This window comes from Haliotis cracherodii, unplaced genomic scaffold (assembly GCF_022045235.1).
Source record: "Haliotis cracherodii isolate W230 unplaced genomic scaffold, xgHalCrac1.p SCAF_7, whole genome shotgun sequence".
Lineage (NCBI taxonomy): Eukaryota > Metazoa > Mollusca > Gastropoda > Lepetellida > Haliotidae > Haliotis > Haliotis cracherodii.
This window is the reverse complement of record NW_027266330.1, coordinates 6004780-6019725: the sequence shown is the minus strand read 5'-3', so window position 1 is coordinate 6019725 and position 14946 is coordinate 6004780. Positions and strand designations below refer to the sequence as shown.

The 14946-nt window shown below is 41.3% G+C and overlaps 1 protein-coding gene across 1 annotated transcript in view; it reads right to left on the bottom strand.

The window, feature by feature from the left end:
* Positions 1 to 2871: 2871 nt before the first annotated feature.
* Positions 2872 to 14946, bottom strand: part of LOC139447067 (uncharacterized) — a 49292-nt gene continuing 37217 nt past the window's right edge. Inside the window, exons 14-16 of the mRNA XM_071228222.1 lie at positions 12812 to 13132; positions 11534 to 11701; positions 2872 to 3083 (exon numbers count right to left, since the gene is read on the bottom strand). Coding sequence (XP_071084323.1) covers positions 2872 to 3083; positions 11534 to 11701; positions 12812 to 13132 — 701 coding nt within the window. The remainder of the gene's footprint in view (positions 3084 to 11533; positions 11702 to 12811; positions 13133 to 14946) is intronic.

The following is a 14946-nucleotide window of genomic DNA, read 5'->3' as shown; positions in this document are numbered from 1 at the left end:
ACAACAGTGTAGCTTGGGATTGGATCACCGACCTTCTGCTGTCTGGACAGACGCTCTATCCACTGGACCGCGGAGGCTGTTGGGAAGACTAGGTCCCACGTGTCACAAGGAACATGGTTAATCTGCGTTGTGATCGTTAACTTGAGGCCTGAATATTCGGGAAATAAGCCTCCGCCCAATCTCTATCCATCACGCGCAGTGATGCGAGTAATAAAGAGATACCTCGGGGCGACCTCTGTTGGGGACCTGCAGGCGGCACCGTGTCAGTTGCTAGGAGCGATGGGGGTCATTTCGCTTGGAGGATTTGGTGGAACTCTGGCATTCATATTCTTGCCAAATTATTCTATATCAATATCACAAACAAATATTGATTTTATTCGTTGCAATCTGTGTATGTTTTATTTGTCATTAAGTGGCTGCAGGGGGGACCCAGGCGTGTAAGGTACTGCTACTCTTCGACCAGAGATGCTCATCTTAGGCGTGACGGAAACGTATGGTCGTGGGTTCGAATCCCGGTTGAGCCTGTTATTATTTGTCACCATAATCAGGTTCGTTGGTTTCAACAAAGAGGTAAACGTCAGAAATGTTCATCACTGCGGCATGAAACCACCGCCTACGGGGTGTTGTGGGAGAGCGCCCGCCTGGAGAGCGGAAGGTCCGGAGTTCGATCCCCAAAAGACGTTAAAAGATGGTACTTGTTGTCACCCTGCCTGGCGTTCGGCATTCAAGGGCTAAAACAAGGACTGGTTGGCTAGGCGTCAGTATACTGTGTCTGAATGGAGTACTCATGTTCATCTCAGTGTGCTAGCACTATAAATCGGCAGAAGTCCGGGGTAGTACAAGAAGCCACGCACACACCTACACACACACACCTACACACACACACCTACACACACACACACACACACCTACACCTACACACACACACCTACACACACACACACACACACACACACACACACACACACACACACACACACACACACACACACACACACCTTATCCTCTATACCTCAACCACAGAGGACAGTTTCTCATACATAATTATATAGACTCTTTTGCCATTGATGTTCATTATTTGTCAATCATAATAGTCCCTCTCCAAACTATTTTGAAGATTTACTTCACTAAAGACACGTTTCTGGTTCTAACAAACTTTTTTAGTCTCACATTATCCCCGTATCAACAGCAGATGACGATGGTTTAAAAGACAGAGATGTTTAAATGGCCCGAAAATCAAACGCAACAGGTAAAAATGCCGGAACACAAAGAACAGGGCCTGCGTGTCAATAACTGTTCTATTATAACGTTAATACAAATACAACTGACCTTCAGAACAACGCTTCATTACATGAATATAATCAATCAGGTGAAGTTCTTTATTAAAGCAATAAGCATGCTGGTATTTAACGCATACACCAACATATGATCAACAATTGCCGTGCACATAGACAATAAGATAGGAACACTTTAAATATAACTGTCTTCACATCTCAGGTTAGTCTGTTACATCTCACGTTTGTCTGTTACATCCCACGTTAGTCTGTTACATCTCACGTTAGTCTGTTACATCTCACGTTAGTATGTTACATCTCACGTCAGTCTGTTACATCTCACGTCAGTCCCACTTTAGTCTGTTACATCTCACGTTAGGGTGTGACATCTCTCGTTAGTCTGTTACATCTCACGTTAGTCTTTTACATCTCACGTCAGTCCCACTTTAGTCTGTTACATCTCTCGTTAGTCTGTTACATCTCACGTTAGTCTTTTACATCTCACGTCAGTCCCATTTTAGTCTGTTACATCTCACGTTAGTCTGTTACATCTCACGTTAGTCTGTTACATCTCACGTCAGTCTGTTACATCTCACGTCAGTCCCACTTTAGTCTGTTACATCTCACGTTAGTCTGTTACATCTCACGTTAGTCTGTTACATCTCTCGTTAGTCAGTTACATCTCACGTTTGTCTGTTACATCTCACGTTAGTCTGTTACATCTCACGTCAGTCCCACTTTAGTCTGTTACATCTCACGTTAGTCTGTTACATCTCACGTTAGTCTGTTACATCTCTCGTTAGTCAGTTACATCTCACGTTTGTCTGTTACATCTCACTTTAGTCTGTTACATCTCACTTTAGTCTGTTACATCTCACGTTAGTCTGTTACATCTCACGTCAGTCTGTTACATCTCACGTCAGTCCCACTTTAGTCTGTTACATCTCACGTTAGTCTGTTACATCTCACGTCAGTCCCACTTTAGTCTGTTACATCTCATGTTAGTCTGTTACATCTCACGTTAGTCTCACTTTAGTCTGTTACATCTCACGTTAGTCTGTTACATCTCACGTTAGTCTGTTACATCTCACGTTAGCCTGTTACATCTCACGTTAGTCTGTTACATCTCACGTTAGCCTGTTTCATCTCACGTTAGCCTGTTACAGCTCACGTCAGTCTCACTTTAGTCTGTTACATTTCACGTTAGCCTGTAGCATTTCACGTTAGTTTGTTACATGTCACGTTAGCCTGTTACATCTCACGTTAGCCTGTCACATCTCACGTTAGTCTGATACATCTCACGTTAGTCTTTTACATTTCACGTCAGTCTCACTTTAATCTGTCACATCTCATTTTGAATGGCACATGCTCAGTAAATGCCTCTTTAAGTCGGACCCGTGTGGAACCGGGTTAGAGTGTGCGCGTTGTTTAAGGCCGTACTCAGCATTATTTCAGCTATATGGCGTCGGTATGTACATAATCGAATCAGCGAGCCTGACCACACGATCCCGTTAGTCGCCTCTTACGACAAGCATAGTCGCCTCTTATAGCAGACCTATTCTACCCCGGACCTTCACGCGTCCCCTACACATGTCTATCACACAGCAGGTAGAGTTGTATTGAGAGCGTTGTAACAGTGCGACTCCTCCACGTCGAATGTGCACTGCCCCTCCCCGAGATAGAGGGTACCCTGCTGGCAGTGTTGCACTTCCTCCCGACCCCCCACACACCAGTAGTACTTGTTGCAGATGAAGGGGTGTGGCAGGTACTCCCCATGTCGATTAGGGTAGCAGGGATGGGAGGGGTCATCTGAAAGAACAAAATTCATTTCATTTCCAAGCTCGTTGTACAGGTGAAGACACAAGATACATTGTAGCAGTGTTAAAGGGATAACCAAAACATAAACATTGTTCACATGTATCTGAAATAAATATTTAATGGTTATATTGTATTTATTAAAGGATAAAGTTACCTCCTTATGGCGCAAGCTGAGAGAGTGAGTATGGTTTTACACCGCTTTTAGCAATATTCCAGCAATATCACGGCGGGAACACCAGAACAGGGCTTCACACATTGTACCCATGTCGGAAATCGAACCCGGGTCATCGTCGTGACCAGCGAACGCTTTAACCACTGGGCTGAAGCAAGGGGTGTGGGGTGTCATTCATAGAATCACCGGTTCGTTGTTTACGGCATTTAATCAAATTGACTGTTCCGTCAAAGTGCTGGTCTGTTTTGACTGACATGGACGAGAAGAAGATTTGGATTTATAATAAGCCTTTTAACATTTAGAAAAAACTCATTTACAGCTGTAAACTTATATTCCAGATCGCGCTCTTGTTTTGCTGTCCAGATATGCATGAAGGACTTCGGAAATTACCGTCAGACGTAACTGTATGCGGTTGTATCGGCTGGAGCGTCACAGTACCGGTCACTTTTGACTGATGTTGACAAGAAACAGATTTAGTATAATTCCTCATACCCTATAACAGCTGCAAAAACTCGTTTTCCTTTGTTAACATACATTCCAGAGTTACACGAAGTAACTCTGAGGTTACCATGCGACAAAACTGTATGCGGTTGGTAAGCCGTTCTGACTGCTGTAAATACAATTCGTGGTGTTATCAATCTTACAACAATACAATGTTCTCCTTCAACGGTTTGTTAAATGAGCTATAGTTTTGTTCCAAAGGGCAATAACTCTCCTTTTGAAATGATATAAGCGATGGTCCAACCTGTCACTTTCGGTCTGGTTCCCGGATAAATGTGCGCTGCGACAAGTAATGAAATGTGGAGACGGAGCCAAGCTAAAGCGTGACCCTTTTGCACCTCGATTAAAAAATGACCGTTTACGAGTGTGAATTTTTAACTAGGATTTTTAACGAGGACATGTTTTGTTGTGATTATTCGTTTAAAATATCAACATTTGTTCAGTCTTCAACTAAAACACGAATTACAACGAAGGAAGAGCAGGGAAAACGCCATGAAAAACGGTACATTGCCACGATAATGTCTACGTCAGAAAAGAGCGATGCATTCTGTGAGTCTGGGTTAACATATCATATCGATGAAATAATGCAAAATCATTTTATTTATCCGCCTTTGTGATATCTATAATTATTGTACATCCGTACCTTTACTAATGACTGAAGAAGAAATAACCTTCAGAATAACACAACTGATCTTATTTTTAAATCTACATTCTTCTCATTTATTCATTTTTTAATTTGACAATATATTTTAGAAATATACCAAATGAAAATCTACCATGCATCTATCAACCAATCAGTTACTCAGCTGCAATACACACAATGGTTATTATAGTAAGAAACTAAACATGTACCCATATTATCCAGCCCCTTGTCAACTGTGTCCTATGATTCATGATCAGTGCTTTGGGTCATCACAGGTGCTTATGTATTTACCCATGTCTTATATAATGCTCACACTCAGGCTCTTAGAATAGACGTACATTAGAGAGATTTGTGCCAACAAACAGCCATTCATACTGACTACCCCACAAGGAGTGTAAGATACATAAACAGCTGTTAATTACGACATTCCTAGCTTCTTGAGTTGGCAACATATGTTGACAAGTTACCCTTACAACTGATGAACTATCCTGCTGTTATACTTTATTATAAAATGGCTGCATAAAAAGTCATGCATGTGTAATCTTATACTGGTACAAATGCATAAGTATACAAAGATATCAAATAGAATTATAACATTGTGCAATGCAGATATTTATTGATGTAAAGAGACAAAAGAATAATATTATTAATTTGGTTGTGTGAGAATTTGAAACAGAAGTTTAAAAAGGAAACCTAAATTAAAAGGCCTTAGGAAAGTAAAGGTTGGCTTTATGTATTACATTCATCTGATCATTGTCAAAGTCAACTGGATGTAGACACTACAATTATACAATCACGATTGTAGACAGTGAAATTAGTATGGATAAACTGTTTTTTATTTATAAGATATTTGGTATAAATACCCTTGAATATGTATTTAAACTAATCATATAGGCTCTTCTATGTCCGATAAAATATAATTTTCATTTTTTTTTGCAAAAAAAGACGACTATGCTTGTAACAGGCGAGTAACGGGATCGGGTGGTCAGGCTTGCTGACTTGGTTGATGTCATAGTATCCCAATTGCGTTGATTGATAAGAATGATTTCAGTCACTGGATTGTCTGGTCCAGACTCGATTATTTACAGACCGCCGTCATATAGCTGGAATACTGCTGAGTGCAGCAAGTACGTGCACTGTAGTTCCGGCCGCAGTGTAAATGTGGAATCTGGTTCCGGTCACAAGTAAATGTGGAATCTGGTTCCGGTCACAAGTAAATGTGGGATCAGGTTCCGGTCGCAAGCAAATGATAAATTATTTCCGGTCACAAGAAAATGTGAAATCTGGTTCCGGTCGCAAGTAAATGAGGAATATTTTTCCGGTCACAAGTAAATTTGGAATCTTGTTTCGGTCGCAAGTAAATGTGAAATCTATTTCCGGTCACAAGTAAATGTGGAATCTATTTCCGGTCACAAGTAAATGTGGGATCAGGTTCCGGTCGCAAGCAAATATAAATTATTTCCGGTCACAAGAAAATGTGAAATCTGGTTCCGGTCGCAAGTAAATGAGGAATATTTTTCCGGTCACAAGTAAATTTGGAATCTTGTTTCGGTCGCAAGTAAATGTGAAATCTATTTCCGGTCACAAGTAAATGTGGAATCTGGTTTCGGTCGCAAGTAAATGAGGAATATTTATTTTTTTCGGACACAAGTATACTTTACTTTCAAGTTGCAAGTATAATTTGAATCTACTTCAGCCAATCAAAATTATGGAAAATATTATTAGTGCATTTCAGTAGGAAAGTTAGAACAGGTGACCATCCCAATAACGCGAAGCTGAGAGACTGAGAAGTACAGAAGGATACTGACTAAGAACAATTTAATGCGTCTGTCAGAAAGAAGCCGTTTAAACAATGGCAAAGTAACTTAAGACCAGAAGGTATGCATATAGATGTCAGTATTATGTTATGACGTTATTTTCTGCGACTGTAGAACCTAGGTCTAGTTGATAGAACATGTGCACGGAGAGCGAAAAGTAGGTTGTTCGATGCACTGACCACTTCATACCAAAGGACATGAAAAGATGTTACTTGTTGTTACACTGCCTGGCGCTTAGCATGAAGGGGGACAAAACAAGAGATTGGGCTGTGTGGAAATGGGGTATACATGTTGACTGCGGCATGTCATATCAGGGGTTTATCGATATAGAACGGGCATAATGTCGGACTAGTACAAACCGTACATTTCTTATGTTCCCCGCTCGAATGGGCGAACTGTTGGCAATACATTTGCAAAATACCACCCACAATTTTGTGTTTCAAATAAAAGACGCCATTCTCCGGATATTTACGACATTTTTAAAACAGATCTAGGGGGAATAACTCTCCTTTGTCTGTCGCTATAAATGCCTAACTGTGGTATTCTTACCACTTCGGACCAAAGCACGCAGGCATAAGACATTCCTACAATAGATTTAGGTGTGCGGTAAAAACATGAGGCCTGGAAGGGAACCTGGGTTGATCTAGCCTCCATGTTAGCTTATGTTCCCCGAGACGTCGTGACGGGTCCAACTTATAACAGCATGTCATTCATAGCCACATCATGTCCCGCATTGCAACAAAAGGTAATTAATCATAAGACGTAAATAAAGCCATTTAGGAGCAATACTGCGAAGCAAAATGATTTGTTGATGATACAGATCTTGAGCTAATTCGAAACTCTTGACCTACATTTTATATAAAAGTGTGGCGGGTGTTGCTGGTAGACACATCAGAAATGGGCTTCACACATTTTGTATGTCTGTGCGGTATTAAACCCGGCCTCTTCTGCGATTAGCGTACGCTTCATCCACTGGGCTAACGCACTGCTTCATTGTCATCTCGGAAAGAAACACAATCTGATGCCTTCAACTGACCAAACGTTCACCAAGCCGCCTTGTTATAATGAATAACATGCGCACATTAAGAAGCACACACAGTATGTAATTGTAAGAAGATATTGAAGTTTCCGACTCTTCTCGGAGTTACAGTTCTATAGGAGTTATCGAATATTATTATCCTCAAGGACACAAAAAAATAAAAAATCGAACTAAACCTCTCTCCGTGGCTCGCGACCCCTGATCAAAGAACGGATTATTGATGAGTTACTTCAGTTTTCGAGAAACCAGAAAATCCTAATCTAAACTCAACTGAAATCTCATTCCCAGAGTGCAACAGTCTGGGAAGCGGGGAGTCCTTCAGACCATGTAAGACTTTTTATCTCCTTAATAAAAACTCCGTATTCACTCAAGCCCCAGGGCCAATGCATGTGTCATTAAAACCCCAGAGCACTGTGGGAGTATAGATCTTCTAGTTGTGCCCTGTCAGAGATGCTTGCTTGGAGATTTACCAATCCATTGTACTTAATTCACAGACAAGTTTAAGCCCAAGAAACGAAAATTAAAAGTTCCCGTCTTTTTTTGCAATGTAATTAAACCTCCCTCGCATTCGGACCATTTGAATAATACGTATGCATTAAAGTTGTAGATTGCTTCCCTTTGTAAAGTTTTAATTCGTATTTTATGTAAATAGTATATTTTTTTTGTTGAAAGAAATGCACATCTATAGCTTGAATCGATGACCATATTTGATTGGATTATAAAACTCAGTTTTGTTCATAATTGTAATTCGTCGTCATACCGTTGTTTTTGTCAGAGCACATGGAATCGAATGTGACTTCACACGAGGCAAAAGTAATCACATGATATGAAACTCTGTTGTTCTTATAGCGAGGGGCTTGGCTCGGGCGTAATTGACAGACCAAGTAAAGGACGCGGTCGAGTATCGAGCCTGATGGGCCAACTGTAAATGTCAAATGCAAACGTTGCTGCACTCTTGGTAATACTGTATGAACTTTTGGAAGGAAACTTATCAGACATGTTCAAATGGCAGACAAGTAGCTTGATTCTGTCTTTCATTTCCACGTGCTGGACTTCTGACATGACCAAAGACTAAATTATGATTGAAAAAGAATACTTTTCGACTTTTAAGAGGAAATTTATGTAAGAGCGTGTGCGTGACGCCAAGATGAAGTTTTTCAACATTCAACATTCAACATTCAACATTTCAATGTTTTACAACATTCAAGGCCTCAGTTAGGATTTCAAAGGGTTTTATGATAGACAAGTGGAGAACATTCCCACATGTGACGGATCAGAGACAAGGGTGATGTCTAATGCAATACCATATTTTGACTTGTACCATATGGTCCCCTGCTTTTCAGGCTTTTCAGGTGAATAGTTGACTTGCCTTTGCATGTGTTTGTACGGGTGTTTCGAAATTCGCGAACACTTGATATCATCACTTTCGTTGTAGTGATTCATAACCACATGTCTATGATATAGTTGAAATCGTACAACTGACTCTGCTTTTGGCACAGATTACTTATAAATATCGAAAAGGATTTGTCGCTTTTATTTATAAAAAACAGATGTGTTTACTGTTATGGCAACATTATATCATTACATCCATAACAATATATCAGAAGGGAATGGGCTCTAATTTGTTGACCATGGTTCTTCTTTAAGAACAACAATCTTAACAGCCATTTGAAAGAGTCTAATATGCAGCTTAGATGATCAATAACTATCAGGCAGAACGACAATGAAAACAAATACACTATGGCTTCTAAGTATGCTCCGACGACACTCGTCGTGAGCGCATAGATCGCGTCGGTGGCAAGGGCCATTGACGGATGTCACAAGGTTCTATAACACGTGAAAACACGTCCGTCATGGGTGAGTAGCGCATGTCGCGCGAGTGGCGAGCGAATGACTGCGAGTGACCGACAAGTGACCAGTGATTGGTCGATAGTGTAACGCGGTGGTGTGTCGAAGTGAAAGAATATTCTGTTTAGAAATTCAGACAATGGGAAAGGGGCGAATTAAGTTACGAGCAATGGGCGTTCCGTACTAAGGTCTTTTTTATTTGTTGGTCTACGGATTATATTTTTAAAACTCGTAGATAGGTGGTCGCAATGTACTTGACAATAGACCTTTAGATGTTGTTTTGTTTTGGTATAAATATAATTTCAAATTTTCAATATTTTTTGTAAAATGTGACAGAAATAGTAATGAATAGCCTTTAAAATGAATCAAACCAATGTTTGATGTATCGGGACAAAAATTAAACTTACATTTTTTCACATTTTTTAAGGTGGGCAGATGTGTTAACAACGGAACACAAAATATAACGTCTGAGCCTGGTTGTACCGGGTGTTGCAACAACAGAGGCAGTCTTGTAGCTTCTGGCTGCAGAACCAGGCTTGACTCCACTGATTCCTATACCAGCGATCGTGACGACCCACCGTGCATTTAATTTCAAACGAAAGAACCAGTTAATTTGGTAGAATCCAATTGATACGGAAACACCCGAGTAGACACGATTGTCGCGGAGTTGTTGAAGCTCGTTTCCAATCAATGCCCCTTCTTCGATCAATAGCAGTGGCACCTCTTCTTTCCTTTTTGGACTGATCATGACGAAAACTGATTGGGGGGCTTGGGTGTGGGGGAGACGAACGTTGTGAATGGACAGAGATAGACGTCTTCCATTGTGAAAAATGACTTGTTTACAAATTATTAAAAAATAACACATTTTCAGTACATCAGGGTGGTGCATGCATTTGCTTGGGCCACTATGAAGATTTCCCATGATGGACGATTGGTAATCAGTCTCTACCTTGACAATCGGACTAATTTCGGAATTTTCCGTGCCAATCAACCAATCTCTACGAAAGTAGTCAGACGGCCGAAGACGAATTACAAAGCATTGTTGGAGAAACATGTTTTAACTTCTTTCACAGAATATGCCTTACTTGTACGAAGACGTATAATACACTGGGGATATTGTATGAAAAAGTCAAATGATTAATTATATCTGATGAAAATAGGGCAGGGAAACTTCCAAATCTCCAGCCTCGTTCTCGTTCAGTGTTGTTTTTGACCTAATGTACGTGCGTGAAACCCATTTTAGGGGGTACGACGAAAAGCGATAACCTAAGTCACGTGACTCTCCACGCGTCCAATAACGTCACCCCTGTTACCAGCATAGGTTGCATGGGACCTATTCTAACCAGGAATCCCTGCACGCTTCTCGTCTGTTGATAATGATGCACAACGTCTGACCAAGATGGCGGGGGGCGTTGCCATGGGGACGGCCTTCTTAGAACGCAGTGACAAGCACGGAACTGTGAGGCGTGCTTTCCTTTGTGAATGTTCACGTGAACGGTTGCTCTATAGGGGCGTGTATTCCTTAATTTCGGACTTCGTGTTCCTGGGTTTCTGTCCATCACTTGATTGTCTGGTTTGTTCTCACGTACAGTCCCAGATAACAAACACATACCTATTTATGCAAATTGTGTGAATGACATGCTTACCTGGGGCGGTATTCATAAAAGATCTTAAGTCTGAAAAACAACTTAAGTCTTGAAACAAACTAAGTTTTTTACCTTTTCTGACTTGAGTTTTAAGATTTGACTTAAGCCATATTCATGAAGCGACTTAAGCTTAAATTTTACATCTTAAGACTGGGTAGGGGTAGGCTTAACTACAAGGTGTTTGACTTAAGTCAGTAAACAAAATGATCACGCGGGTACGTACTACGAATCTTACTTAGTTTTTCTTTGGAGACTTGGCTAAGTTTCGGAATTAGCATCTTTATGAATATCAACTTAAGTCTCAAACTTAGCTAAGTCAGTTTTCTTAAACTTATGTTTAGACTTAAGAAAAATCTTAGTTTTTTATGAATACCGCCCCTGGTGTCACCACTAATTTTAAATGATACTTTTCACCGCTATTTTGCTTTTTACGCCCAAAGGCTTCCGTTTCGTCGGAAAATTCATTTTCTGGCGTTGATGTTATATATTTCCTGTGTAATACATGAATATATCACTTTCAGGCAATATATGAGATGAGACACCCTAATGCAATCGGCTCTTCTGTAGATTTCAGGGGCGAGCGGTAGCCAAGAGGGTTTGGTTTGAATTCCCTACAAAGGTGCAAAGTGTGATGTTCATTTTTGGTCCACCCGCCGTTAAACACCGGGAATATTGCTGGTAGCGGCGTAAAACAAACCTCACTCAAACATATTTTTGTTGAAGATGACTGTGGAATTCATATCCTTATTGGTTTACAAGGAGAGATATACTTTACCTTTCTCTTCCGTGGGTTCCGGCAAATCACACTGTTTGTTAACAGGGTTAAAACAAAGTCCTACACTACACATCGACACATAAATCCCTCCGCCAGGGCACTGGATGTAGTACCGACAGTCAAACGGGTGTTCTAGAGACGTATTGTTCTCGTTACCGCAGTAGTTCTCTGAAATACACAAAACAATCGGAATATTTTGAAGTACATAAGAATGTGTCTTTTTCAATGTCTATCTTATCTTAGAATCGTACGTCAGCAATAGTTAATCTGCCATAATTTGGGAAATTACTTGATTTTGTAGGACACTAACAGGGTCAAATCTACAACAGCCCATCCCACTAGAATGTATCAATTATTAACCTCCTACATAGAGTCAAACGTCCGTGGTTCGAATCCTAGAATGGCAGTCGAAAAGTACATATGTTTTTCGCTTGTGATGTTCTTGCAGTGCTTGGGGGCGGTCGGGTAGCTTAGTGGTTAAAGCGTTCGCTCGTCACGCCGAAGACCCGGGTTCGATTCCCCACATGGGTACAATGTACCCCGCCGTGATATTGCTGGAATATTGCTAAGAGCGGCGTAAAACCATACTCACTCACTCACTCACTCACTCACTCTTGCATTGCTTGAGATAAACGCCTGTTAGTCATGGATCAGTACCGCCTCTGTGGTCTAGTGGATGGAGCGTCTGCACTGAGAGCGGAAGGTCGGGGGTTCGATTCCCGGCGTCATACCAAAAGACGTTAAAATATGGCACTTGTTGTTACCCTGCCTGAAGCTAGGCATCAAGGGAATATAAACGAGGACTCGTCAGTGCGGAGTCAGTATACTGTGTCTGAACGGGGTTATCCATGTTATAGTGCGACATAGTATCTCAGTGTGCTAGCACTACAGAACCGACATTAGCCTGGGCTGGTACAAGCAGCCATACACACATCGCCATATAAGTGCAATAATCTTGCGCGCGACGTCTCGTCTCTTCTCGAGCTTACCATCGCGACCAATATTATTGTATGATGCCGATTTATAGTGCTAGCACACCGATATACCATGCCGCAGTTTAACATAAATACCCCACTCAGACACAGTATACTCCGAGACGACCATTCCTTGTTTTAGCCTCTTAATGTCGAGCGCAAGCCAGGGTAACAACAAGTACCATCTTTTAACGTCTATTGGTATGACGCGGCCGGGGATCGAACCCCGGACCTTCCGCTTTCCCGGCGGACGCTCTACCACTAGACAATGCCACGGAGGCGGTCACACCTCAAAAAATCTTACCTGGTATAATGAACAACATGTCTGTGACCGCCTTGGCCCTGGTCAAACTAGATTCCACCTCACACATGACCAAGGTTTCATTCAGGGTGGTGTTGCCCGTCATCACGTACTTCCCCTCCATCTGGGTACGGCAGGCGCGTGTCGTGGTTTCCGTACTATCAAAGTCAACACGTTGAAAGTCAGTCTCATTCTTGAGGCGAAACTTGAGAACAAGCCTACCAGCAGGGTAGCCAACTTCTGCCTTGCACGTGATTTCATGTTGGGAGAGGTCATTCTCTACCACCTGAACAGGAACCGTCAAAATAGGCTCTTCCGGTTTAGCTGAAAACATGAGAAGGCCGACTACATCATTCTTGATAAACCAACAGGGGGGAAACTACCATTTTAGCAGAAAAGCAATGGCTGATACCTAAGAAAAAACACATTTTTTACACCTGAAAAAAGCAGATTCTTTTATAAGTAAACCTCAGTTTACCAGCTATGCAGTATATTATTTTTTCAAACACTACACTGTCGAACATGATATTTACTGCCAAACTTGAAAATCGGAATCTTTACACACTTTAGGATTTTAGTGGTAGACGGTTTGTACCGTAAGCAAACCGCGCTCTCATAATGATTTTCATTATGATGACAGGTCGGTTTGCGTCAAAATATAGAACTATATATAACATCACATACTACGAATGAACGTGTCAAAACAGAAACAGTTATATAACGATTCGTTTTAATGTTCAAATTTCAGTTGTAAAACATAGATGTTTCTTGAATGAAAGTCGTAAATGTGTTGGTAAAACACACACACACACACACAAACACTCACACACACACACACACAAACACACATATAATTATATATTACCAATACAAGATTATAATAAATAAATTGTTAATACTTGTTACAAATAAAATCTGATATAAAAATGTAGCAAATAGCGTTTAAGGGCATCTAAATTTTTTTAATTCTTGGGGTCATGCCCCCAAACCCGGCCGTTTCGCCAGTCCAATCTTCTCGGTATTGATTGAAAATTTAAAATGGGCTCATGTTTAAATTAGCTGAAAATGGCCCCATCCGTATTCTAAATATATCTATCCTTTAAATTAAATATTTATCAGATCCCAAATGTCAAATAAAAACTTGGTCAATATTTGTGTTGCATGTCGCAAGTAATGCAGGTTTCAGACGCCGACCACTTTGGTAAAACCTACGAGCAGGGGTATGTTGCTGACAAACCGAAGACGTAATCAAGGCGAACCGGGATTCGAACCCACGACCATGGAATTCTCCCACGCGAAATAGACGCAACTGAGCGGAGCCGTACACGACTGGGCTACCCGCGCTCTGTCACACCCACACCCAACACCCCCCTCCCCCCTCTACACGCCCCACTTCGTTTTAATACGTGTTTCTCAAACAATGCTTTGTAATTCGTCTTCATCCGCCTGACGCCAAGTACAACATCATACAAAGCAGAACGTTTTTGTATTTGGACAGAGAGGTTAAATCGCACAGATCTTACAAAATACCTGTCTTAGAAAAGGTTAAATACGCTGAATGCAGACAAGCGCACAACCAGTGGTGAATATGAGAGATTTAACTGATTTCTTCACATCTCCCCATTGAATGCAACAACACACAGTGTGAGAGGATTTATGCGATTTCCCATAACAGTCACTGGTCACGTACAGGATAGGTAATAAAGTTCGTCTTACCACGCTGATAGCATTACAGCCAACTGTCTGAGTCGCCGATATCATGTATAGATCGTGAGTTATTGGGTTACACTCTTGCACGGGGCCGATGAAATCAAAGGCTGGGTTTCGACTTAAGGGATTTAAGAGGACCGATCGAGTGAGTATGGTTTTACGCTGCTTTTAGCAATATTCCGGCAATATCTCGGCGTGGGACACCAGAAATTGGGCTTCACACATTGTGCCCATGTTGGAAGCGAACCCGGGCCTTCAGCGTGACGAGCGAACGCTTTAACCACCTGGCTACCTCATCGCCCCCGTAAGGAGAGGATATAAGAGGGGAATAAAACTTATATAAGAGTGAGTGAGTATATTTTATGCCGCTTCTTTGGGCAATAGTCCAGCTTTATAACGACGGGGGTACACCAGAAATGGGTTTCACA